We start from the raw sequence: 26,603 nt of genomic DNA, 5'->3' as shown, positions 1-26,603 counted from the left end.
GAAGGCAGGTGAATGATCAAGCGAAGCAACAACTCTAGTGCCAATGTGTACATCTACACAGAGGACAGTGTGGGGGAGGGGAGGCAGTTTATGTACTAGCACAAAGCACTGATGGGCCCAGTCTTCATACATTCTACAGAGCTAACGTTTCTTGTGGACATGCATCAATTCCCAGTACGGACAGCCTGAAGGACATGCTGGATGAGCAAAAGCCAGTGTAGCGAAGCTGAAGGCTTCACTGCAAAAAGAGCAGGCCGGGTTCAAAAATACAATGTTTAGGGTTGGGGGGGAATGGTCCATAAAAATGGAGGGTAAGGTGCTGTAAAGAGATTTCCTAGCACGCAAGAAACGGACATTATTTTGTCCATCATATATGACCATCTATGCTCTAAATGTGGTTTAGAAGTGTCCTGTTTATAATGGATTGTCCCAAATGCACAATGTTAAATTTACATTAGTGTTTGCTTGACATCAGTTGGCCTGAGGAGCCGAAGGTATCTCCTGGCAGCTGTTGGTGTCAAGCAAACCATGCTCTTTTAGGCTTCAACCTGGAGCTAAATGGCTCCAGCTCCCCTCAATATCGAACCCTGTGCATGTCTCCCGTAATCCATTTGAAATGTATTCAATACAATTGAGTTTCAGCATACATTCTGAAAAGTGATATTACTGTTGTGCTTGCAGGTTAAAGCCATCGTCCATCTGATTGAGAACTAAGTATTTTTGTTTAAATCTATTACAAAGGTGAAATAACTGAAGAGGAGTTGCTGAGAAGGTTGCAGCAAATCAAGGAGGGTCCTCCGCCACCAAACAGTGAAGAAAACAGAGGTAATATTTATTTCTTTTTGGAACAATTATTTGGGATAAAACTACAGCGAAATTCAGAATGAACATATTTTGAGTGGATGCTAACAAACCCCACCTTTCATGGTAACTTGCCTTGAGAAAATCGTATTTCTGATGCTTGTATCGGCACATGCATCCACCCCTAAATGATACTTCAGTGGGATATATTTCAGGGTGGTCAATCTGATCGAGATGAGGATGTAAACCGGATCCTACTTGACTGTTGCTGATTACAAGGAGCATTTGCCTACACTACCACGCATGAGGCAGAACCAGACTACATTTTTATTGACTCCACACCTGTTGTGCAGCCTCGAGACTCTATTGAGGACTACCTGCTATTTAATCTCAATTGTCCTTTTACTGCAGCTTTCCCATTACTGCAGAGATTTTCCACAATGTAGTAAAGCGAACACCATTTATTTCTTCTCGAAACCTGTGGATTTTCTCTCGAGCATGCTTTTTTTTCTCCAGCTGATTTTCAGGTTTTTTTTTTCTTTTCCTTTCTGAATCAAGGCAAACCGAGCAGCACAGTAGATGTTCAAAAATGATTTAAAACCTAAATATATAATGTTCACACCATTATCTGCTGTACTGTTCTTGTCAGTGTTGATGAGGTTATAACCTCAAAGTTAATCACGTCCAATTGAAAAGGTAAATGTATAAAAAGATAAATATAGATTAATTTCTGGGGATTGTAAATCTGCTTAGATTTGCATAGGCTGCCATCTCGTGGTTGGTGTGGCTTATTGCATATATATTCTATCGAATTCGAAACCATGGCGTTGACAGGGGTCAACTATCCCTATCCTGTGTGCAGGTTCTCATGATCCTTCACACATCCACGTCCTCATTGGTTTAGTTGCCATTAAGGTTTCATGCTAAATAGTTTTCCCCAGTAAGCGATCGTGAAGCAGTGTTAGGCAAGATTGTATGCAGTACCGGTTGGGTGCACTACAACAACTCTGAACACCTGGCAATAGGAACCCAACCTTTGGTATAAATCTGTACTACACAGGTTGGTAGCTTGTTGAGCAGCCAGGCTTGTCTCAAGAGTCGATGTGAGCTGTAGGGCAGTTACAGATTCACTGTGCCAAGTATTCAAATCGGCTCTTACACACAAGGTTTCTTTATTAAACAATTAAATTTAACATTCAGTTTGACTAAGCATTATTCAGAAGGGGCAATATAATAGTGAGACACACTCTCAAAATACACTCTTGAGTTTCCCTAAATCAGCAAATACCATTTGGGATGTCTCACACACTTCCTACACCCTCAGGTGACTTCAATAGCTGGGACATTAATATATCACTGTTGCATTTAGGGCAATACTTAGGAGTATGTCAAAGAAATATTATTAGCATAAAATGTTAATGTTAAAGGAGACTTGTACCGCACACTATCACCACCAGAGTGGTCCCCTGGCGCTCTGGCGTATCTGAAAAAGAAAAGGGGATTGGGGGGCGTTTGTAGTTAGTGGGAACGAGCGGGATAAGAGCAAGGTAGCAGTGATGTGCTGTTGGCAGCTTCAGTTCGGTTAACACGTTCGCTGAGTTTCAGGATGCTTTAGCGGTCGGTAGCCATTGTGTGGTTGTGCGAAGCTATGTTTTGTTTGTTTTGTTGCGGTGTAGTGACGTTTCTGCGGTTTGTTGTGCTTTAGATTGTGTTTGGTTAGAGTTTGAGAGGTGTATGCAGAGTGGTGAGATTGTTAGTGGGTTGGTTTTTGGCCTCGCTATCTAGAGGTGATGAGTGCTGAATTTCCATGTCCTTTCTAGGCGTGGCTTGTGAATATCTTCGCATTTCTCTCTAGGTCCGGCACTGGCTAATATTCACAATCCGGTCTATATATGACGCATGCCAATATTCACTATTATATCCAGAGGTGCAACTGACCTACCTTCGAACCTGTCCTAGATGCGGATCAAGCTAGCATTCACAATTCCATCTAAATGTGGCATTGTTAATGTTCCCAATGCAATCTAGATGTGGCAGTTGCTAATATTCGCTATTCTATCTAGATGTGGCACCGGCCGCCCATTATCCTTTCTAGGTATGACGCAGGCTAATGGTCACAATTCTGAGTGTGGCAATTGATAACATTCACAATTTATCAAAGTGTGGTACTTGCTAACCCTACAATCTTATATAAGTGCGACGTAGGCTAAGATTAAAAATCCTAACTAAATGAGGTACTTGCTATCATTCACAATTCTGTCTGGATTCGGTGCAGGTTAGGTTCACGATTCTATCTAATGTGGTAATTGCTATCATTCACAAATCTGTCAATGTTCATGTAGTGAGTAAGGTTGTTGGGTAGAATTGGGCATGTATGCCAATTCTGTCTTCATCGGGTTGTCGTTTTAGTTCTATTCCACCCAGCGTTGTCTCTTGTTGTTGGAGATTCCCTTAGTCGGTTCTGGGTGTTTGTGCCATCATGTTCCATCTGTTCTTTGTGTTTCCTGTTTATTTGTTTCAGTTTGGTTCTGTGGTGTTAAAGAGCCAGGTGTTTAGAAGATATCTGAATTTTAGGTGGTCTTTGGTGTTTCTCATTTCTTTAAGGGATGTTCCAGGTTTTTGCAGCCAGGTGGGAGAAAGAGGTTACCCCTAGTTTTTTATTGACTTTTGGTTACAGGCACATTTAATTGCTTGATCTGAAGAGTCACTAGCTTGTAGATTATTTTCTTTTGTAGAAATTGAGCTCCCTGTCCGCTGATTGCCCTGTGAGGTATGCACATTGTTTTGAACGTGATACAATGTTTGGTTGGGAGCCAATGTAGTATTTTTAGTGCTGGAGTGATGTGGTCTCTTCTGGATGGTAGTTCTGGCAGCTGAATTTTGGATGCATTGTAGTTTCTTCGAGGTATTCTGGCATCCTGAGGTAGAGGCTGCTTGCTTAGTCGCCTCTTGACATGAAGGCGACTATTGTCAGCATTTTGTGGGTGAAGGAGAGCAAAGGTAGGATTCTTGTTTGAAGGAGGAAGAAGCATTCCCAGATTTTTACTATCTTAGATGGTGTGAGCGCGGTTCCCATTTCCGTCGGCCAGGGAATGTAGGTGGTGGTCTCTTGGTTATTGGATATAATCGTCATTTCTGTCTTTCCTGGGTTGATTTTCAAGTTGTTGGCGTTCATCCAGTCAAAGACTTCTTTTGGACATTCTATTAGGGTTGCATGATAGGCTTCAGTATCTTCGATTTTGCAGTTGATTTGCGTGTTGTCTGCGTAGTTGGAGCATGTTTTGTATTCTGATCCCGATTACTGGAGTCTGGTAGATGTTGAAGTATAGTGGTGATAGCGAGGATCCTTGTACTCCAGTTGTTAACTCGTTGAGTAGATTTGAAGGGTTTTATCCATATGGTCTGCTCTGTCTGCTTGGAATGATTTAATCCAAAGTAGTGCCATGTCTGTTATACCTATATCTTCCAATATTTTGGTGAGGGTGTCGGTGCTTACTGTGTCGAAAGTTGAAGTCTCCCAGGATTATTAGACGTTCGTGCTCGATGGCTACGTTGGTGAGATCTTCTATGAAGATCGTATGTCAGTGGTCTGTAAAACAGTTTGAATTTGTTTTTGCAGTCTCTGATGGGTGTATGACCATGGTTTCGGAATTGATAAGTGGTTCATCTGTCTTTTTGAGGTGTTCTTTGAATGCTATTGCAAGGCCTCCTCCTTTTTATTTTTCCTGTTTACCTGAAGGCATTTGAAGTTGGTCGGGAGGCAGTTTTGGAGTGTGACGTTGTAGTGTTCACCCAGCCATGTTTCTGTAATGGATAGGATGTCAATGCCGTCGCAGAGGTCGTCCAAGATCTTAGTGTTTTGACATGGATCTTGTGTGTGTTAGGTTGCAGTGTAGTTTGGTTGGTGATTTGTCAGCATTTTCTTTTGACTGCTGTTAAGGCTTCCTTCCCGGTCAGTCTCTAGTTGAGGTTAGTACAGTTGTCTGTCATTGAAAATATCTTCTAGGTTCAGTCTTTGGTTTTTATTTTCATCAGACTCCTCGTCTAGATTTTGTGGCTGTCGAGCGGAAGGTCCTCTTGTTTTGGTAATGTAAGGGGTTAGGGCGCCTGTTTCTCGCTTTGTCAATTCTTCTGCTTGGTTGTTGGTCGTTCTCGTTTTGTATGTTGAGTTAGCTCGTTCTGGTGAGTGGTTATTTGCAAGGTATGGAGGTGGTTAGGGGATGTCTCTTCCCTCTGCATTTGTTCTGTTGTCGTTCCTGTCTGTGGGAGTGTTCTGCAGTTTTCTTCGGTGTTCCGTTGGGTTTGTACTTTCTGCCTTCTTTGCTTTGGTCCAGTTTGTGTGGCATATTGAGCTTGAGCGTTTTTCGTTAAATTTATTTTTTCAGGTTAGTTGTTGCAGAGTGTCTTTTTGCCTTTGGTCCGACTTTTCATGTGGTGCTGGGCTGGGTGTGGGGAATTGTCCAGTACAAGCTTGGGCTCTGTCTGTTGGGATGGTTTAGTGAGGTGATATTGTTGGGGTAATTCAGTCGCTGTTCGAGTTAGGGATGTCTGTTTCGGAGGTCTACTAGGGTTATATCGCTGGGGTATTATAGTGCCTGTCCCTAATGTGGGTCTCCTTGGAGATTTACTGCAGTAAACAAATCTGTGGTGTGATGCAGGGTACAGCTAATAACTACAGAATTATCCTAGAGGACGCAATGATGATCAGTGCTATCCTGGAGGGCACAAGCTGCTAATAATCCCACTATTGACCTATAGTGGTTCTTTGTGGATGTGGATTAGGTCAATGTGTGCTAATCTTTAAGGGTAGTGCTCAGTCTAACAATCACAGTATTATCCTGAGGACGAAGGCGATAATCTCAGTACTATCCTAGGAGGCACAAGTTAATAATCACAGTAGTGTTCTAGAGGGCACAAGCTAACAATAGCAGTGCTATTCTGTAATGGTGCTTTCTAGATGTGAATCGTTGTCAATGTGTGCTAATCTCGAAGGGTAGGGCACAGGCTAACAATCTCAACATTATCCTAAGGACCAAGCCAATAATCACAGTAATTGTCATCCGTCAGGGTAGGACGATCCACACTCTTCCGGATCCTCCTACCCTGACGGATGTTCTATCCGTGAACAATATTCCTAAGGAGTGTCTTCGTTATCAGGAAGTTTTTCATGGTGAAGGTCCTCAAGAACTACCTCCACATCGGCCTGAGGATTGCCATATCACCCTGGTGCCCAATGCGGTGGTGCCGTTTGGCCGTATGTTTTCTCATTCCCTCAAGGAGAAGAGTTCTCAAGGACTACCTGGACTCCAATTTACAACACTGTCTCATCCAACATTCCCACTCTCCTGCAGGGGCATCTGTTTTTTGTTCCGAAAAAAGGTTCGGATGAATTAAGACCATGCATCGACTACCGGGGCCTCAATCAAGTGACAGTAAGAGACCGTTAACCCATGCCTCTCATAAAGGATATTCTAGAGGCGGTGCAGGGAGCACGGATCTTTTCAAAGATCGACCTTCGAAGAGCCTACCATCTTCTGCGCATCCATCCTGGGGACGAATGGAAGACTGGGTTCCGTACTCCGTTCGGTCATTACGAGTACTGTGTAATGCCGTTCGGCTTGGTCAATGCACCGTCTATCTTCCAGCGCTTTATGGACAGAACATTCTCTGATCTTCTTTTTCATTGTGTCATAATCTACCTCGATGATATCCTGATATACTCGAAGACCGCACAGATCCATAGTACTCATCTCATCCAAGTTCTTAAAAGGCTATAGGACCACCACCTCAAGGCCAATGTAGAGAAGTGTCTCTTTGGAGTTCCTCAGGTAACCTACCTTGGTTTTATCCTGTCCGCGGAAGGCATCCACATGGACCCAGCTAAGACCGAAGCTATTTTGCATTGGCCTACTCCGGAATCAGTGAAGGATATCCAAAGGTTCCTTAGTCTTGCGAATTTTTATCGCAAATTCATTCAGGGATTCTCGGAGACGGTTCTTCCCATTACCAGGCTACTTAAGAAGACTTCCAATCCTTTTTCCTGGACTCAAGAAGCTGATCTAGCCTTCTTACTGTTGAAGTTTTGCTCTGCCTCCGGACCAAGGATTAAGATTCATTGTGGAGACCGATGCCTCGTCAGCTGCTTTGGGTGCAGTTCTCTTACAAGAGCATGCTGGACTCGAATACCCAATAGCCTATCTTTCCCAGACCTTGAATGTCAGTCAATCACATTACTCCGTCATTGAGAAGGAGCTACTGGCCATGAAGACTGCTTGTGAAGAATGGCGACATCTTCTGCAGGGGGGCATTCATCCATTCGAGATGAGAACGGATCACAAAAACCTCAAGGTCCTGCAGAATATGGAGTGCGTCAATTCACGCCAGGCACGGTGGGCCCATTTTTTCTCTCAATATGACTTTCTCCTGACCCATCTACCGGGATCTAAGAATATCCTAGCAGATGCCCTTTCTCGAAGGCCATGTTCCGGAGATACAACCAGAGAACTTCCCAGTTTGCTTCTCACGGATGTAAAATTCATATACCGTAGATGCCTTCTTGGAGAGGGTACGTAAAGGCACAGTTTGAGGGTCTTCCTCTTACCGTTCTCCACTCAGATGACATCACCATCCAGAATGGCCTGGGATTCAAGCAACGTCTCTACCTGCCCGATTCCCAGACTCGACGCACCGCACTAAGATGGTGCCACGACGATCTTGTGGCCGGTCACAGGGGGGGCGAAGAATACCCTGGAACTTCTTCGGAGTTTTTGGTGGCCAGAAATGTCTAAAGAGGTGGACTTGTATGTTCGCTCCTGCCCTATATGCTGTAGGTCTAAGCATTCTATCCAACGACCCATTGGTTACCTACAGCAGAGTGAGGTACCAAAGAGACCCTGGAGTATTATCTCGACGGACTTCATCGTGGAACTGCCTGCTTCAGAGGGTTGTTCCTGTATTATGGTCACGGTTGACTGTTTCTCTAAAATGGCCCATTTCACACCCTTGGCTGGGTTACCCATGGCAGCGGAGATGGCAACCGTGTTTGCCAGAGAGATCTTCCGCCTACATGGCACTCCCAGTAAAATTATCTCGGACACGGTTTCACAATATACGTCACGCTTCTGGAGTGAACTTTGTAAGAGGCTGGGCATTAACCGTGCCTTATCGTCAGGTTTCCAAACCAATGGACAGACCGAAAGGACAAATGCCACTCTTGAGCAATATCTACGTTGCTTCACCAGCAACCAGCAGGACAATTGGGTTAGCCTTCTCCCAACTGCGGAGTTTGCCTACAATAATTCTGTTCAGTGCCACTGGTCTTAGTCCTTGCTACTGCTCTTATGGGTATCATTCCAGCTTTACTCTTTCCTTGTCTCTTGCTCATTCTACTGTTCCTTCTGTGGACTCTCTTCTCCTCACTTTGCAAGAGGCCCATAAGACTGCCATCGATAGTCTACGGGCTAGTAGCCAAAGCTATTGTACTCAGAGTAACCCCAAGCGCTTGCCCTCCCCCGCTTATGGTTATCCACCAAATACCTCCCGCGTTGGCTTGACCCCTCTAAATTGCCTCCCAGATTCCTGGGACCTTTTTCCATACTGCGCAGGATCAACCCTGTTGCCTATCTGCTTTCTTTGCCCAAACACATGCACCGCCTGCACCCTGTTTTTCATTCCTCTCTTTTGAGGGAGTTTAGACCAGATCCCTATCACCGCTCCATTCCGGCTGTACCACCCCCGGTTGCTTTGCCCCCGGAGGAGTATGAGGTGGCCTCTGTTTTGGACTCCCGTTTGCTGGGTGGTCGCCTGGAATATCTCATCCATTGGAAGGGGGTACCCCCATTCTGAGGACTCCTGGGAACCTGTCTCCCATGTCCATGCCCAGTCTTTGGTTCAGAGGTTTCATCGTCTCTTTCCGGGCAAGCCGGGTGGGTTCTCCATTGGAAGGGGGCATACTGTCATGCCGCCGGCGTCTAGTCGCCGGTGGGAGCTATGGAACGCCTGGCGTTGGCGGCGCCATTAGGTCGTCCATTGTTTTCCTGTCCATTTCCGGGTTCTCCCCGCTCTAGTCTTTCTGTCTCCCTGGTTTCGCTATTTAAGCACCGCCCACTTCCGGGTTCGGTGCGTTGCAACTTTGTTTCTTTCCTTGTTGCTTGCTCCGTGTGCTTTTTTCCTCAGTGCTTACCTTGCTGACCCTTGTGCCTCCAGTCTGCGTCTCTTCGCCGTTCTTTCTCTCCTCTTTCTCGCCCGCGGCTCTCTTTCGCAGTTCTGGTTCTGTCTTTTTCCTTTTCTCTCTATGCCGCTTACCCTCTCCGGCTGGCACCAAGGTTCGCTTCTGTTCCTTCGTTGTTTCCCTCGTCCACCTCTCCTGAAAACCTCTAAGGACTTACTTCGCCTCCAGAGCCCTGTCCAGGGTCCTTGCATCAGACGTCCTCCTTCTGACATCGGATCTACAGGTTTTCATCGCTTCACTCTCCGGACCTGTTGGACTGTTTATCTTGTTCACCGAGGGTTTTTTAAAGCATCCGCTTTTTTCCCCCCGTCTATTCGGTCCGTGCGGGAAGGAAGCCTCTTGCTTCCCTGCTTGGCAGGGAATCAGGGTGGCTTCCCACCGCGGACGGCCCTACCTCTTCTCAAAGAAGATCGGAAAGAAGGCTAACCGCCGCGAAACTTCTTCAGAGGATTCGGGTGAGGAGGAAGTAGTGGATATAACTGATACGCCTTCTAAGGCTGCGGATGTTGACAGTAATATCCTAGAGTGCACAAGCAATAATCACAGTACTTGCCTAGAAGGGCGCAAGTAATAGTGTTGTCCTGGAGGTGCAAGCTAGTAATCTCAGTACTATCCCATAGGGTGCAAGCTAATGAGTGCTGTCACAATGTAAGTGGGTATGTTATGTGGAAGGGCTTCCGGAGTAGTGATTGCTTCACTCCTCTCCCTGGCCAACTGTACCTTATTTGTCGCTGCTGGTTGACGGCTGGCTTTTGGCTTCCCCTGCAGACACGATGTGGATCTGCCTCTGTTGGAGCCGCCCTTTGCAGTGGGGTCCTTAGCCACAGGGGCTGCCGGGCAGATAGCTGCCCTGGGAGGTCCTTTAAGACCAGATAACGAACCAATCGGGGTCCGAGGTCGGGCTGGGAGGAAGTATGAAAATGAAACCTAGATGTCGGGAGACGCGCAGGATATGGACCTGTTGGGGGCTTCAAAGTGGGGCAAACAAAAGGTCAAAAGTGGCCCAGGAGGTTTTTTCCAATATAATGCTCAAGAGATCTCACAAATATTCTGACGCAGGAAACTACTTTTGGTAATCACCAATGCAAGGCGGGCTAAACGCAGAGTCGGAGGGAAGAAGTTATTCAGGGAGCCAGGCCAGGCCAAAGTCAGTTTGACAAAAGTCAAGGTGAGCTGAAGCAATTTTTGTAGGTAGGTAAGTCTTGCACAATGTTTTTGAAGTCTTTGTAGAATAAGAAGAAATCAAAGAAGGGGCACAAGCTGATTAGGCTTGTGCGGTAAAGAAGCTGTTAGCAACTCTACAGCAGCAACCAAGACAAGTCTACAATGAGGAAATGTGAGGTTGCACAACAGGTAAATTCTCTTGGACTTTACAAGTACCTTTGGTTAGAAGAAAAACTGTTCCAGCTGGCTTCTGTTCCTGTGCAGATCGTGTTCCTGGGTCTCAGTCGTGGGGACAAGAGGGAGGACGTCGGGTTACGGGGACGACTCCTGCACTGCAACGGGACGGTCGGCGACAGAAAAGGACCAACTTCTATTCAGTGGCACTTTGCGGTTTCAGTGCCTTGTGTCTTAGCAAATAGCACCACTGCAGACTCTTGGCTGTTGAGATGGGCTTTCCTTGCATCAAGGGTCCAGTACTCTGAGGTGGCTCTGGCTCTGTCAGTCCTGCTTCCTGCGAGTACGGAGGATCTTCCTGGAGCTCTTGGCCATCTTAAAAGCAACGCCTTGGCCTCTTCGGTTCCAGCAGCAACTGCAGTGGAAATGCAACCAACTTCGAGAGGATGCCCAGGTGGCTTACTTCGGAGTTGATTGGTCCCACCAACTCAAGGTTAGAAGTCTTCCTTACAGGGCTTCTCTAGTCGATGCGAATTCGGATCTTCAGTACAGCAGCAGGACTACACCAGGTAAACCAACGGTCCAGGAGTGGCAGCAGGCAACTCTTCAAAGTTCTTCTTCGGCTTCCTTCGCCCAGTGTTCGACTCAGCCTTCCAAGCCAAAAAGCCTCACCTTTTTATGCAGGGTTCTCCCATCCATTCCAGCCTAGCTGTCAGTCACCTAGCAGGGTGGATGTCCTTGCCGTGCAGCCAGCTGGCCAATCACCGAAGAGTGCATTTCTGTCTCCTTGGACGCTAAGTTTCGGGCACCTCCCTTGCTTCCTGCCCCTGCTAGAAACCCTGGAGCCAGTGGCGGGCTTCACTCATGAATCCCGCCAAAGGCAGAATGAACAAAGGGATCAAACTTGGTTTGGCGCGCAGAGTAAATCTCTAGAAGGACCTTTCAACAAAGAAATGGTGAAAACAGACTGGGGCCATTTTGACAAATTGCACCCTTGGGTGCTTTACTGCAGCTGCAAACGCAGCCTGTGGTAAAAGCACATCACAGTAGTTAAAAGTAAACCACTGCCACCAGCCATTCATCAAGGAAAGGGTAACCTAAAAGTTGCATGAGAAACTAGACAAAGGGGATACAAAGTAACCCCTCCCGGACCCTATTGTAAGAGTGTGTGCTGGGTCTAGAAAGTTACAAATGTAAGTAGTCCATTTCACTTCACTGCTCCTGGAAACAGTTTATCCAAGAGAAGGTATGTAAACCCCTGGGAAATCTGAAAGACTTCCCTGTGCCACTGCACTGAAGGTGCTGTGACACAATGTTTTTTTAGTTTAAAAAGAAACTTTACAAAGAAAACACTAAACAATAGCAGTAAAAACACAGTATATCAAATCCATTATGCCATTAAAATGGATACAATGTATAATACAATAAAACCATCATGCATTTGCCAGGGCATTACAAACCACTAAGTACATTACCAGCAATTTGATTAAGACAATACATTAATGCACTTTACACTATCAAAAGTTTTTTAATAGTTAACCACAAGTGATAAATGGCAATATGAACTTCGTGGCTATCCGTGTTAAGACAATAGGACCAGAAAGTATCACTCTTTGTCATTCAAATAATAAACAAATGGTCCCAACCACTTCATGTATTCTGGGCCCAATGTCCCACATTCGGTAAGAATGTTTGGCATACATGTAAAGATGGTGCCTATGGAGTTTGTCAGACTCCATACTTGACAAAGAACCAGAGTTCAAATCACATTAAAAATCCACGAGAGAGTGGGGAAAAAGTGTCTTGCTCTCTCCAGGTAAAAAATGAAGTCCTAAAATCCAGCAGAGTTGGTGGGGGTAGAGGGGAATTAGAACATTTCTGAGAATGCTCCCTAAAAAGCAGTCAACCATTTAGGCCGAGTGGAGGTCGCCTTTGCAAGGGTTCTGTATTGAATGCAGCAGTGAGTGCAGCAATATTGTCGACAAGAGTCTCTGAAGAGGTGATGCAGTAGGCAGAGTGAGGGAGGCCAAAATCACACATTTCTCAAACCTATTTAAAAGTCAGACTGCTAATGTGGGGAATCCATGTTGCTGCCTGGCAGATGTCCCAGATTGAGGCACCCCTGGCCTCTTCCCACACTGCTGCCATCCCCTCGTAGAGCAGTCCCGAACACCCCAGGGGGAGTGTTCCTCCTCCCACTGGGGAGGAGGAACACTTTCCATGGAATATGCCAGAACGATACTATCTCGCAACCACTGGTTGATTGATCAAGGCAGCCTTTTGACTCTTCTCTGAATGCCAGAATGTAAGACTGTTGGACTTTCAGAAGGATAGCGTCCTGCCCAGGTAGGCCAGATTGTTTTTTCAGATGTGCCAGAGGGTAGGCAGTGAAAAAGTCGAACATTATGTCGAAAGACATGTCAAGAAAAATAAAATGTCGGAAAAAAATGTGAATGTTTTATTTATTTACATGTTTTTTTTTGTTTCCGCGAGTTAAAAAAAAAGGGGTAAAATAAAAATTTAAAAAGTGGGGTTTGGAGGGGAAACCCCCTATTTCAAACAAAAAGCTATTAAAAATAGACATTCAAATTTTCTTATTGACTTTTTTTTCCACATGACTTTTGACATAATGTCATTCGAATTTATCACTATAAACCGTGCCTGAACCATTGCTTCTCCTGCGGGTAGAGGGGAATTGCTACCTGCTGGGACATGTAGATTGTCCACAGCACCTTGGGGCCGAAAGGTAGGGGGTCACAACTCAGTGATGGCTTGCAGGGACACAATGAGGTAAGGGGTGAACAAAAGAGGGCCCCTACAATCGTTTTGACGTGCTGAGTAAATGGCCATCAGGATGGCAGTTTTCCAGCTGAGACTACAAAGGCACTGGTCTTCCCGGGAGGACTATTCTGATGCCTCCCAGCCTCTTTGAGGCCATACATAAGTGTTTACTTTCTAGGCAGCCCTGCCCACCTACTGACCTTTCAGCTACCTCAGAGTGGACTAGAGTGGTTTGCACAGTGTATTGCTAAGATGGCTGAGGTCATCGACTTTTCAGACTAGTATGACGGAGCCTTTGAGAGACTAGGGGTAGACTCTTGCCCCCTCCCCTCTAAAATTCATAAACCTCACTCCCCTGGTGTCCAGTGTTCCTCTTTGGAGGAACCACATGGACACCACAATAATATCTTGATGACCTGACCAGGAAGTTTCTTGTGAAGGGTTTAATCTTCATGATCAAAACCCAGTCTATCAAGACCTAGACTGGGATCAGACAAAGGACCAGGGCTTGTGGCACACACCGCCACATACCACTGACCCAGACGCCATCTGTTTGGTTCCGCCTACTACTCCTCCGCAGAGATTCGTTGCCAGTTGACTATCAAATGCTGTTGGACTCCCTCTTAAGAGCCGACCATTTTCAAAATTCCTACGCACGAAGCTGCCCCTAACTGACTTTGTGGAGGACATCGTCAAGGAAAAGACTCTGGTTAGCCATAACTTTCTTTAATGTCCCTGTCTCTTACATGGGCAGTTAATCCCCGAGTGGGAAAATTGTTTCGCCCAGCCCCCTCTGACCCACTCTACATTAGGGGTCACGCCACACCGGACTCCTTGGCAGTAACCACTTGCAAGAGGGTAGGGGTACCACTGACCTTTGCAGACTCCCCTCCAGTTAAGGACTGCAAAGGTTACGTCCTTGGGAAGTGTGTCAACACCTCTGCGGCTTATGCCACGCGAAATGCCAACACCACGCTCCTTACGATCTGCGTTGATGTTCAGTGGGGCCTAGTACAGGATGATCTTCAGGAAGTCTCAGAGCCTACTCGATCACGCCTGCTGGCCATCGTGGCTGAATGCAGATAAGTGACCCAAAATATCCTGAAACACACTGGTCTCAGGCGAAACTGCTGGACGCACCCTGCCCAGGGAACCCTACTCAAGCGGCATTCCTGGTTAAACTCTGGGTTCAAACCCCAAAACACAAGTCTCCCTAATTAACAAGCCGGTGGAGGAATGTAACCTGTTTTATGAAGGCGGGTGACAACGCTCTGGTAACAGCAAAAAAAGAGCACAAGACTTCATAGTCAATTGGCCAGATTACGGCTATACCTTTTCACTAGTGTGGGGGTCCAAACGCCCACTGGTCCTTTTCGTGGCCAATACTTCTCCCGCTCGCCCCAAGGTCAGGATGGCTCGGGGAGTACCCCCTGGTCCTCCGGTCAGGGCTCCTCTGGCAACTTCAGTACCAGCAAAGAGGCTCTAGCAAGGGCAGAGGTACAAACGCTACTCCCCAAGGATCCCCGCCCTCCACCTCCCAAGTGACTCGCTGGTACAGGTCCCCTCCCACGCTTCCCTGGTCGGGGTCTCCTGTCTTCATTTAGCCACACCTGGGAGGGGTTCACTTTTAATCAGGGGGAACTAAAGACAGTTAATCACAGGTATTGTATTGAGTTTCTCCAACAATCTCGCTACCACCCATCAAGAAGCAGACTCCTGTCGTCAGAACACCTGCACATCCTGCTGGAAGAAGTTCAGGTCCTAGATGCACGTAGGGCATTCCTGTTTTATCTGGAAAGAATGAAATCACTGAGGAAGACAAAGTGGCAGCTGGTAGCGAAGGGGATTCTGTCTCTAAATCAGCTATCTCAAGGTGGATTGTCAAATGTATCACACTGTTATACTCCTGTTAAGAGAGAAAGGCCCTTCAAGCCTAGAGCACACTACTCTGGTCACGGGGGCTTCCATAGCATTCATTGCAAATGTTCCCCTCGAGTCCATTTGCAAAGCTGCAACCTGGAGTTCTGTACACACCTTTACAAAACACTATTGCCTGGACACTCATTCTAGATCTGATTCTCAGGTGGGACGAGCAGTATTAGGACATCTTTTCTCTACTGTTCTTTCTCATAACCCACCTCCAACTCCGAGTACTGCTTGCTAGTCTATGCACAGCATGTGATTCTAAGCAGGTTAACAAACATCAGAAGACCTACATTATTCATCGTACTAGCATTTGTGATTGTTGTATCTGCTTAGATTCACTTGCGCCCTCCCTGCCTCCCCGCTCGTGGTGGAAGGAACATAGACATCTTACTACTTTCTCGTCATGTACTCGCTCACAATAGCCTGGGGCTCCGTCATGGCAGAAAAAATACAATCGGAGGGACCTCAGTGTGTGACCGATTTTGGGTCCACTACACGTCATGACGGGGATAGTGTTGCCTATGCCGACGTCCCCCTTCGGTCCTCGAAAGACAAGATGCATTACTCCACAATAACCACTGGGTGTCGGACCATATGCACAGCATGTGAATCTAAGCAGATGACCATCAGAAATGCGATTATGGTGAGTAATGCATGTATTATTTAAGCAGTGTAGTTCCTTCTACCCAAAAGGATCTCATGTGCCCTGTTTTAGACCTGCGCCCTGCAAACAAGTATGTTAAACGTGGGATTACATGGCCAAGAAAGATGCATTTTTTCATATTTCAATGTTGCCAGCGCACAAAGTAGCTCAGGTTCATGATAGAGGACACCCACTATCGATTCAAGGTTCTCCCCTTTGGCATTGCCACAGCCCCAAGGTTTTTCACAAAGGTACTGGCAGGCTCACCTGCGCAGGCTGTCAATCCCAGTCTATCCCTACCGCAAAGACTTGCTCATAACAAGGGATTCTTACGGAACATGCCAGACAAATGCCCAGAAGACTGCAGATCGCCTCTGCAACCTAGGATTATGTATCCACGAAAAGAAATCCAATCTAACCTGCCCAAATTTATCTCAAAGTTCCCTAGAACTACCCATCTTTTTTCAGAACCCCCACTAACCTGGCAGAAACAAGCCGCCACACACTCGATGTGAGGAGAGTGGTTATTTACTATCTGGAGAAAGCCAAGCCACTAAGAAAAACAAACCTGTTCTTCGTATCAGTGGCAGCTGGTAGAGACAGGGATCCTGTCTTCAAGTCGGCTATTTCCAAGTGGATTGTAAACTGCATCACTGTTTCTCCAGCATGGGGTCTGGCATGGATTCACATGCTCATGAATATTCCCCGTCGTCAGGCTGGGAATCCTCGGTAAAGAAAAAATCAGTATCAGGTTCGCTTCTGATCTGTCTTTCCTAGTAGTAACCAATCACTGATCTCTGCGTCATACCGACCACAGCCAATTACTGCCCTATACCTATGCCCCGCCTCTGGCAGCCATCTTCAGATTTTTACCGCACGTTCAAATGTTGGGAGTCCTCGTGCTTGGCTCTCGAGCTTTTACTGTGTGTTTCACGCTTTTTCAGGTGAATTTTCACTTTTTTTCGGTTAATCAAGCCTCAAGCTCCACCGTTTCTACTCCCGTTAACGGCTACCCGCTGCGGGATTTTCCTACGCCCCTCAAGGGTGAAGATTTCGTCGAATCAACTTCTTGGAGGATTCCAGAAGATTTGCGGCCTACTTTGAGATGGCCCAGGATGCGAGTTCGTCGCCCGGACCCAAGCTGTTTCGCAGCTGCCCTGGATGCGGGCTGCAGAATGTGTTTAAGGAAGACGAACATTCGCGATGCCTCTGTCTTCATGGGGACAAGACTCATGTAGAGAAGGACTGCCAGTTCTGCAAGAACTTGTCGGAGTGGACCATGAGGGACCGTCGATCCTGTCTCGCAAGCTGGTTGGAGAAGGGCTCGACGGGTGAGAAGAAGAAAGGGTCAGAGCGGGCTTCCAAGTCCTGTGCGGGCGCCCCGGCGACGGGGGCCCAACACCAGGCCAAGCGCCGCAAGTCCGCTGGCTCCGGGAGCGCCGAAAGGTCAGGCTCTTCGGTCGCCAGGCAGGGCGCACCTTTCCTGGCACAGTCAACCACGAGCCAACGCTCCGGTTCGGGGAAGAGAAAGTCCGAGACCCCGGGTAAGCTTCAGGAGAAGCCCCGTCCGATCTCGGAAGAGATGAAGCGAGGCGTCGCCCCTCCCCCGAAGGAGAAGGCCCGGGACGCACCTTAGGTGGTGAAGGCCCCTACCCAGCAGGCGAAGGCCTCTATCGAGGCTATCGCGGCGACTCTTGCCAAGCCGGCAGAGACACCGCCAGCGGAGACTGCCTCCGGGACTAGTTTCCCTGCCGCCAAGGTGGGAATCCTCTTTTCAGCCCATCGTCGTGGCCACCATGATGGAAGAAGCGAGGAGGGCACCGTGCCCTCCTCGAGCTCGGAGTCAGCCTCGGAGGAGGAACTGACCGAGGCCGTGAGGAACCTCGAAGTCCAATTCGAGAAGGTTCGATCCCGTCAGGAAGATCCTCGGGAGATAACCGAGGAAGACGACAATGGTGAGGAAGAGCGGCCATCCCTTCCGGCGCAGCCGGATACTAGGCCTCAGGATGGCTCGGCGGCCATTTTGTCTGCCATCCAGTCCTTATGCTCTGAGATAAGGACGAGATTCCCACGGCCCAGGCCGGAGGACCCGCAACCTGGCCCGTTGGGAAGTCCTCAGAACAAACTACGGAGGACCCAACCCTCTCCTCCGCTCGCCCCCGTAAGGCCTACAGTTCCCTCATCCTCCCACGAGTCGGGAGATGACGGTGCGTTGGGCTCAACGACAGGTTCTGAGGGCGACGACGAAACAGGTCTCCCGTCGCACGGGCCTCGCAGCCCGACGAGATTGGCTCATTCCACGCCATGATCGCCCGGGCGTCCGAATTGTTCCAGCTCTGCCCGGAGGAGCAGAAAAAGGAAGGTTTCCTCCATCAGCGCCGGGAGGCCAAGAGGAAGACTGTCATTGCGGTGCCCCTAATCGATGACATCTGGGAGGAGGGCCTGTTGGTTCTCAAAAACCCCTCCACGGCACCAGCCAAACGGGACCGGTACGAGAAGTACCGGGTCCCCGAAACCGCTCTCCTGTGCCTCCGGGCCCAGCCAACGCCAGACTCGGTCGTCTCGGCGGCGGCGAAGAAGAAAGCGGCGGGGTCAGGAGCCTTGACGTCGAATTCCCCGCCGGACGGCGAGGGAAAGAAGTTGGACGCCATGGGGCGGTGGTCATTTCGTCGGCGGCAACGACTATCAAAACGCCAACGCCCTGGCAATCGTAACCCGTTACGACAGGGAGCTCTGGTTTAGGCTGGCCCCCATATTGGACTTCCTGCCGGACGACAAGAGGTCCGAGGCCCTGGAAATACTGCAAGAGGGCGAGGTGGCCTCGGACCACGCCATTACGGTGGCAACCGATATTGCCGATACCGGGTTCCGCCAGCTGGACAACGGTGTTTGCCTACGACGGGGTTGGCTCCGGGCGACCGACTTCAGTCAGGACGTCCAGACCAGGGTGTTGGACATGCCGTTCGACGGCAGCAACTTGTTCGGGAAGGCGGTGGACGAGTCCCTCCAAGCAATAAAAACGGAGACGGCCCGCGCCCTAGGAGCCCTTCAGCAACGACAGCCCTTTCGGAGCTCCGGAGGCAGACAGGGTGCCTCCAAGGGATCCAGCGGTGGCTCGTCGTCCTACCGCCAGGCGGCACACTCCTCGTCTCAGGAGGCCTACAGGGGTCGCGGCAAGCAGGGAGCGCCTCGCCGCCGTCGGCAAGGTGGCCAGAGCAGCAAGGCCACCACCTCCAAGCAGGACTGAACCGGCTGTGGTCTCGGGCCCCCACCGAAGCACCCCGGTGGGAGGCCGGCTGACGAATTTCGTCGGCGTGTGGAAGTCCATCTTCACCGACCATTGGGTGCTGGATACCCTGGCAAGAGAACACTCTATCGAATTCCTGAAGAAGTGCCCTCACGTTCCACCTGTGGCCAGGAAGGAAAATCACATCCCGCAACTGCTGTTGGAAGTACGGGCGATGCTCAGGAAAGGCAAAAGTTCAGGATGGTCACCCTCCAGCACATACTGGGACAGCTGGAGGAAGGCGAGTTTCTAGCGTCGTCGGACCTGGAGGATGCATTTCCCATCCTCAAAAGTCACCGAAAGTTCCTCCTACGCCTCCCTGGAAGGTTGGGGCGCCCACACCGGAGATCTCCACGCAAGAGGCCTCTGGCTCCCGGAGGAGAGGCTCCTGCACATCAACATCCTGGAACTCCGAGCCGTGTTCTGGGCTCTCAAATCGTTCCTCCCGTTGCTCAAGGGCAAGGTGGTGCGGATCTTCACGGACAACACCACGACAATGTTTTACATACGGAAGCAGGGAGGCACCAGATCCCCAGCCCTATCCAAGGAGGCACAAGATCTGTGGCACTGGGCGGTCGCCCAGGGGATGTTCCTGGTTCCCTTCCACCTGGCAGGAGAAAGCAACGCCATCGCCGACTCACTCAGCAGGGAGCTGCGCGGGTGTCACGAGTGGGAACTGCGCCAGGATCAGGTGGATCAAATCTTCCGACGATGGGGCAAACCCCAAATCGACCTGTTCGCAACAGCGACGAACTCGAAGTGCAAGAGGTTCGCCAGCAGGTTTCCCCAGCCGAGAAGCATGGGCGATGCGTTCTCGTTCCCCTGGGACGGCCTATACCTGTATGCGTTCCCTCCGTTGCCGTTGCTGCTTCGACTCATCAGCCAGCTCAAGAGGTCCCGGTGCAGTGTGATCCTCGTCGCACCGGCGTGGCCGAGGCAGATCTGGTTCCCGGACCTTCTGGACTTGTCAACGTCCCCTCCCATCTAGCTGTCGGCAGACGCTGACCTTCTCCAGAGAAGGAGGCGCCATCTTCCACCAGGACCCGGCGTCGCTGAACCTGCAGGCTTGGCTCCTGCAGCGCTAGAGTTTGGAGGCTACAATATACCGGCCGATTGCAGAGAGGTTCTTGCAAAGGCCAGGGCGTCCTCGACTCTCAAATGCTACGGTCATAAGTGGAAAGGGTTCTCTATCTGGTGCCGAGCACAGAAGATTAACCCCCTACGGATTACGGCCCCTCAAGTGCTGCCGTACCTGCTATCGCTGGCAAAGGCTGGGCTAGCCCATGCCTCCATTAAGATTAATCTGGCGGCGATCTCCAGATATACCAGAACCACAGGACGGACGTCCCTGTGGTCCCATCGACTGGTAAGAGTTTATGAAAGGACTGTTCCGGTCGTTCCCGCCGGTGAAGGCCCCGGCGTGGGAACTTAACGTGGTGCTGACCAGGCTCATGGGGCCCCCATTCGAGCCGATGCACTCCGCACCTATGAAGTTTGTGTCGTGGAAGACTGCGTTCATGGTGGCCATTACCTCCGCACGACGAGTGGGAGAGATCCAGGCCATATCCTGCAAAGCACCATACTTTCCATGCCTCGAGGTTGGTGCTTAGGACGCACCCCTCCTTTATGCCCAAGGTGCCGTCGGACTTCCATTTTAACGAGCCCTTGGTGTTATCTTCCCGTCTCCTTCGTCGCCGGCCGAGAGGACTTTGCACTCGCTGGATGTGGCTAGAGCGCTGAAGTTCTACGTGGACCGCACAAAGAGTTTCCGGAGGACATCACAGCTGTTCGTGAACTTTGGACCTGTGAATCAAGGGAAGGCTCTCTCGAAGTCTTCTATTTCCAGATGGCTCTCCAGCTGCATCATGCACGGTCACCGGTTGGCTAACCGACCGCTGCCAGGCCGTCCGAGAGCCCATTCGACCAGAGCGATCGCTGCTACTACGGCGTTCTTATCTGGTGTGCCCCTGCTGGACATCTGCAGGGCTGCTACGTGGAGGTCGACACACACCTTCACGAGATTCTACTGCGTCGATCGGGATTCCAGGGAGGAGTCCAGGGTCGGCCAAGCAGTGCTGCGCAACCTGTTCGCTTAAGGTGAGCCTGGTGAGGAGGTAAGAGATGCTTAATGTTGAGTTTTTTGTATTGCTTAATGTTGAGCCTTTTACCACCCCCCCGTGGTTGTGCATGTGTGTACTGCTGTTTAATCTTATATTAATGAGCATGTGAATCCATGCCAGACCCCATGCTGGAGAAGGAACAAGTTACTTACCTGTAACTGTTTGTCATGATCTCTGCTTCCAAAAGGTCGGGGTTTTCCCAACTCCCTTGGAAGCAGATCCATAACCCAGGTTCCGAGTGCCAACCAGTCCCAATTGGGACCTTTTGGACCCAGTCCTGGCGCCAGTGGCACCAGGCTCATAAATAAGCCCAGTCCCAGCGCTGGAAGCGCCGGGCTCATAATGCTTGGGTGGACTTACCTGCAGCAGACCATGCTGCTTACTTGCCTGCCAGTTGAGCCTCTGATCCTCTTCTGTTTGGAACTACTTTTCCTGTTGGGTGGGGCAGGAGCCACTCCCTAGGTTCAGAACACTGGAACTCTTCTGGAAAGCAGGAACTCTTTTCTTACCTAGGCGTGGCTGTGGAAGGAGACACCTAAGCACTACAGGAGGCTATTTAAACCGCACCCGATGGATGAATCTTGCTTTGTTATTCTGCATCCTCTGCAGCAGAACGCTCATCGTGTCTTCTGCATCTGATCCTGGGCCTAAGGAAAAAGGCTTACCATCCTGAATCCAGTCTTCAGCAACACCTATAAAGACAAGAAAGAACAGGTTAGCATTACGGTCTTCAGTGACAGCTCTTCACTTACCTGGTCCATCGGCTGTCACCAATGCCTCGCGCTGCATTCCGACATCTGAAAGACAAAGGCTTACCTACTCTTCGCACGCTCCGGAGGCCTTCGGCGCTGCATCCCGCATCTGAAAGACAAAACAAGGTGCGTTTAAAGACATTGGGGAACTTTAATACTCACGTGCCATTACTCCTTTCCACATCTAACCCAGTGGGTATTCCGGCACCCTGCAGCCGCTCCGAACTTGTACCTGCAAAATAAAAAGACAGTTAGAGCGCATCGTGAAGCAGGCAACAAGCGCTTACTTACGTGCTTCCAGGCGCTTCTATTCATCACACGGGCTCCCTCTTCAACTCACTTCAGCCCGTCATCCACCATCGCCGGAACCCTGCAAAACAAGAGACATCATTACTAAAGACTTTAAAGACATTAGAATTACTCAAAACTTACCGTTCGTGCAGTAAACGACGGACAGCAGTCCTCTGAAGTCAAGAGGCCTGCTCCCCTTATCCAGTGAAGAAACTGGTTACAGCACCCTGCCCCGAGGCAGATGGAGAGCACGGCGTTCACTTACCGAAGACATCTTACCCTTCGAGTCAGACATACAGTGCCCAGAGGTCCAGCCCAAAGAGCCAGCCGTGTGTTACACATCACCTTTGAAGATACGGTATACGCCCAGTCAAGACCGGCGCCTCTACGGGAATCAGGTGAGCGTTACACTGTTGTTCTCCAGCATGGGTCTGGCATGGATTCACATGCGAACCCCCCGCCTACCCCTCTGCGGCTCTTCACTTGGTCATACTGCCACTTCACGTGCTACCAAATCTGAAGATGGCTGCCAGAGGCGGGGCTTAGGTAGAGGGCAGTCATTGGCTGTGGTCAGTATGACGCAGAGATCAGTGATTTGTTACTACTAGGAAAGACAGATCAGAAACGAAACTGATACTGATTTTTTTCTTTACCGAGGATTCCCAGCCTGACGGGGAATATTCATGAGCATGTGAATCCATGCCAGACCCATGCTGGAGAACAGTTACAGGTAAGTAACTTGTTCCTTCTCTCTTGCCTAGAGAGAAGAGACCCTTCACGCCTAGAGCTCACTCGACTTGGGGCACAGAGGCTACCATAGCATTAATTGCAAATGTTCCTCTAGATTCCATTTGCAAAGCAGCTACCTGGAGTTGTGTACACACCTTTACACAACACTACTGCCTAGATACTCTAGGCCTGATTCTCAGGTGGGTCAAGCAGTGCAAAGACCTCTTTCCTACTGTTCCTTCACACATCCCACCACCATCTCTGGGTACTGCTCGCTAGTCTATGCACAGCATGTGATTCTAAGCAGATCCGCAAGAATCAGAAGATATGACATGCATTACTCTCAGCAATTGTATTTCAAATGATTGTGTCTGCTTAGATTCACATGCGCCCACCCTTCCTCCCCTCGCAGGGGTGGGAGGGGGTTGGGACTTGGACAAGTGATTTTAGGTACACTACACGCCACGCTTGGGAGAGTTAGTCATGCTCATGTCGACGTCCTTTTGATCTTCGGAAAAAAAGGCAATACTCCGTGATTACCACTTGATGTCAGGCTACATGCACATCATGTGAATCTAAGCAGATACAATCATCAGAGATGCAATTACGGTGAGTAATGCGTGTCATATCTGTGGAAGCCCAGACCTTGGTCGATACGAAGTGCCTGTGGTCCTAATCTCCATTCCTTTTTGAAGGGCGGACTGTTTGGACAGGTGGGATAACCATGAAGGTCTGACAATTGGATGCTGCCCAGTTTCAAGGCAATTGCCTTCGTAAAGACCGGGGGCACACATCTCAACACCTTGAAGGAACACCCGAGTTGTCCATGGCGGACCAGAACTACATTGCCCCTAATGCCCCCTGACCTCCAAAAACCAACCTGCCGCTGAACGACCTTGGCAAGTCTTTGATTGCCACGTGGACCTCCCATCCTAGACTGCCGGTATCTGTGGTGATTGTTGGGGAGCCAGGGGGTTAAGGGCAATCCGCTTGGTGTTCCTAGATCCACCACCACCACTGCAGAGGATTTGCGATTGTCTGGCACACTGCATGCCTTAACATCCAGGGAGTGGGAGTGAGAGATTACCTCCTGTGCTGATGAGGATGGATCCAAGCTAATGGGGTGACCAATACTGTTGTAGACGTGAGGCCCAGGACTCTCAGGAGGGATCTGGCTGATGCGTCTGAGGGCTGACTAAGATGAGTCCGCTGCTGTAAGTGACTGCCCTGTCGGCACGTGGACTAGACCGTACCACTGCTCATATGAATTGCAATTCCTGCGGTGTGGCTAGATGAAATTTTTCTGAAAGTTCAAGAGTAGCCCGTGGGCCTGCAGGAGGGTGCAGCACTGATGCCTCCACCTTCTGCTGAGCAGATAGTTGTGTTCCTGCCTCGTGGAGTAAGCCTACCAGTCGGGATATGGTTTTGTAAAAACTCCAGGGCTGAACAGAAACCGAAGGGGAGCACCACAAACTGGAGACTATCCGGGCCCACTGCACAGAAATGGATAACATGCCGGGTGGATTGGTATATGCAAGCAAGGATCCATCCTGTCCAAGGAGGCAAGCCAGTCCTGTCCATCAGTGGGATTTTCTGTGTAACCTTTCAATCTTGAAAGGTAAGCGTTGGACTAAAGCTTTGACTCTTTTCCAAACATTACCAAGCAGGACCCGCCAGTGGCCTTTGAGGCCAAGATTACCACCACCTCCAGTAGGACTGCATGAACTGTCCCTTTCAAAGGTCCAACTCCCTCAAAGGCTAGACTATTACTTGATTCTCAGATCTGGTGTGAGCACTGTGCCCTTATCCGGGGCAATTGCTGAAAAGTCTATTTGTGGCCTCCTCTGACGATTGCCAGGGCCCAAGTTTCCTGAAATCTGTGCGTCTGTCTCAGCCCTAACTAGGAGTGCAGGTCCTAACTTGCGGGGGCAAGGGCTTATCTCTCCTTGAAGACTGCCTGACCTTGGCCTGTCCTGGTCCTAGAGCACAGCCAGATGGTCTTGTCTGGTCTGGGCGCGGGTCTTGGGTCGCAAGGTATCTGCATGCTCAGCTTGTGGACAATCTTACCCACCCTAGTCCCTGTTGGGACAATTTTTCTAAAGCCCCATCTAACGGTTTTATAAAACTATACATCTAAAGCACCGCCACCCTTAGTATAAGGCTGTACAACCTGAGATTGAGGTAGCATGGACAGAGCAGCCAGGCTCATTTTAGGCGGGAGAGGGCTGTGGCTTGGTACAAAGATTGTAGCATATCTATTGTCCAAAGAAACGCTATGTTTTGTAAAAATAAATGGTTTATTAAATACAACTAGGCCAAGATGAATCTTGGGTAAATAAGTTACTATCACATTATATATGAACACAATTATAAAACCCTTTCTGATGCTTGTTAATCAGTTAGAATCACATGCTGTGCTTATGGTCCGACATCAGTGGTAACCGCAGAGCATTGTATCTTGTCTTTCGGGGACCGAAAGGGGACGTCGGCATAGGCGTGTCTGTAACACTATCCCCATTGTGACGTGTAGTGTAACCAAAATACCTCACGCTCCGAGGGCCCTTAGCTTTTTTCCGCCCAGATAACTGGTCGCCATATAGCTGAGCTCTTACATTCTCATTCTCAAAAGAGACATTGTTTATCTTAAACCGACTTGTTGGTTATTCCCCCTTAAGTCACTTTGACAGCAGACACCACTTCGACGAAGACTGCAGGGGATTTGTCTACGGCAGAGGATTTCGGCGCCTAAGATCCGGCGGCTGAAGCATCCATGTGGCCGGGCACTCTGGCCGGCCTTCACAGTAGGGAGAGTGGGGTCCGGGTGGCCATATCTTCGTTGTGTCTTTTCTTTTCATTCCCCCTCTTTACCCTCTAGGTCTGGTCATCTTTGTTCACACCTTTAGCTATGGAAAGGACTCCATTTAGGTTCTGCCCTAAGTGTAGGGTTAGATACCCGTGGAAGGACTAGCACAGGATGTGCAGCTCCTGGCTTGCTTTAGATCACGACGAGAAGCGGTGTGGCGTGTAAACTCCTTTAGCATAAGACCCTTAAGAAGAGCTGTGTAAAGTGGTGGGCTGCATACGGTATGATGCGGGCGCAGCCCTCTTCCCCCAACGCCACACCCACCGAAGTGACGGGGGCACCTCCGATGACCAAACATCCGTTCCGGATGTGATGGACCTCGAGGCAGACACTTCTAGGTCTGCTATGCCCGTCCCCATCCCATCAAGGCCTGACACTAGTTTTCCTTCTGGGACAACACCCCCCGACAGGGGCGTACGAAGAACGCATTACACTAAACACACAACCCCTCCACCTATTTCCACAGGTACGTCGAAAAAGGTGAAGGCGCCAGCAGGGCCATCAAATTTCGGTGGACTCCTCTGATCGTTCACATCAACAACCTTACCCGCATCCGCAGCAGCCTTTTGCGACTGGGCATTCCAAAACAAACAATGGCCCTCCCCCTAAATCAGGTTTACACATTGAAGCGTGGAAATTCGGCGCTCCGGTGCCCAAAGGCCTGGTAGACCCAAAACCTGCGACTAGGCCTCAAGGCGAAAAACCTACCGCTAGGCCCTCTAACGCTGCGATAGGCGGTACATCTACCAATAGACCTTCAGACCCACTAACTCACACCGATTCAGCAGTGATTGAACACCTTATCGCAAGAATTACTTCGGCGGTTGGGCTGATACCTATTCT

At 49.4% G+C, this 26,603-nt stretch overlaps 1 protein-coding gene across 3 annotated transcripts in view; it reads left to right on the top strand.

The window, feature by feature from the left end:
* Positions 1-26,603, top strand: part of RLIM (ring finger protein, LIM domain interacting) — a 339,543-nt gene that overhangs the window by 265,925 nt on the left and 47,015 nt on the right. For all 3 annotated transcript variants that reach the window (XM_069612571.1, XM_069612573.1, XM_069612572.1), the window contains one exon: positions 742-825. In XM_069612571.1, coding sequence (XP_069468672.1) covers positions 742-825 — 84 coding nt within the window. The remainder of the gene's footprint in view (positions 1-741; positions 826-26,603) is intronic.

Source organism: Ambystoma mexicanum, chromosome 5p (genome assembly GCF_040938575.1).
Source record: "Ambystoma mexicanum isolate Mex_15411 chromosome 5p, UKY_AmexF1_1, whole genome shotgun sequence".
Taxonomy (NCBI): Eukaryota; Metazoa; Chordata; class Amphibia; order Caudata; family Ambystomatidae; genus Ambystoma; species Ambystoma mexicanum.
This window is presented reverse-complemented; position numbering and strand designations above follow the sequence as displayed.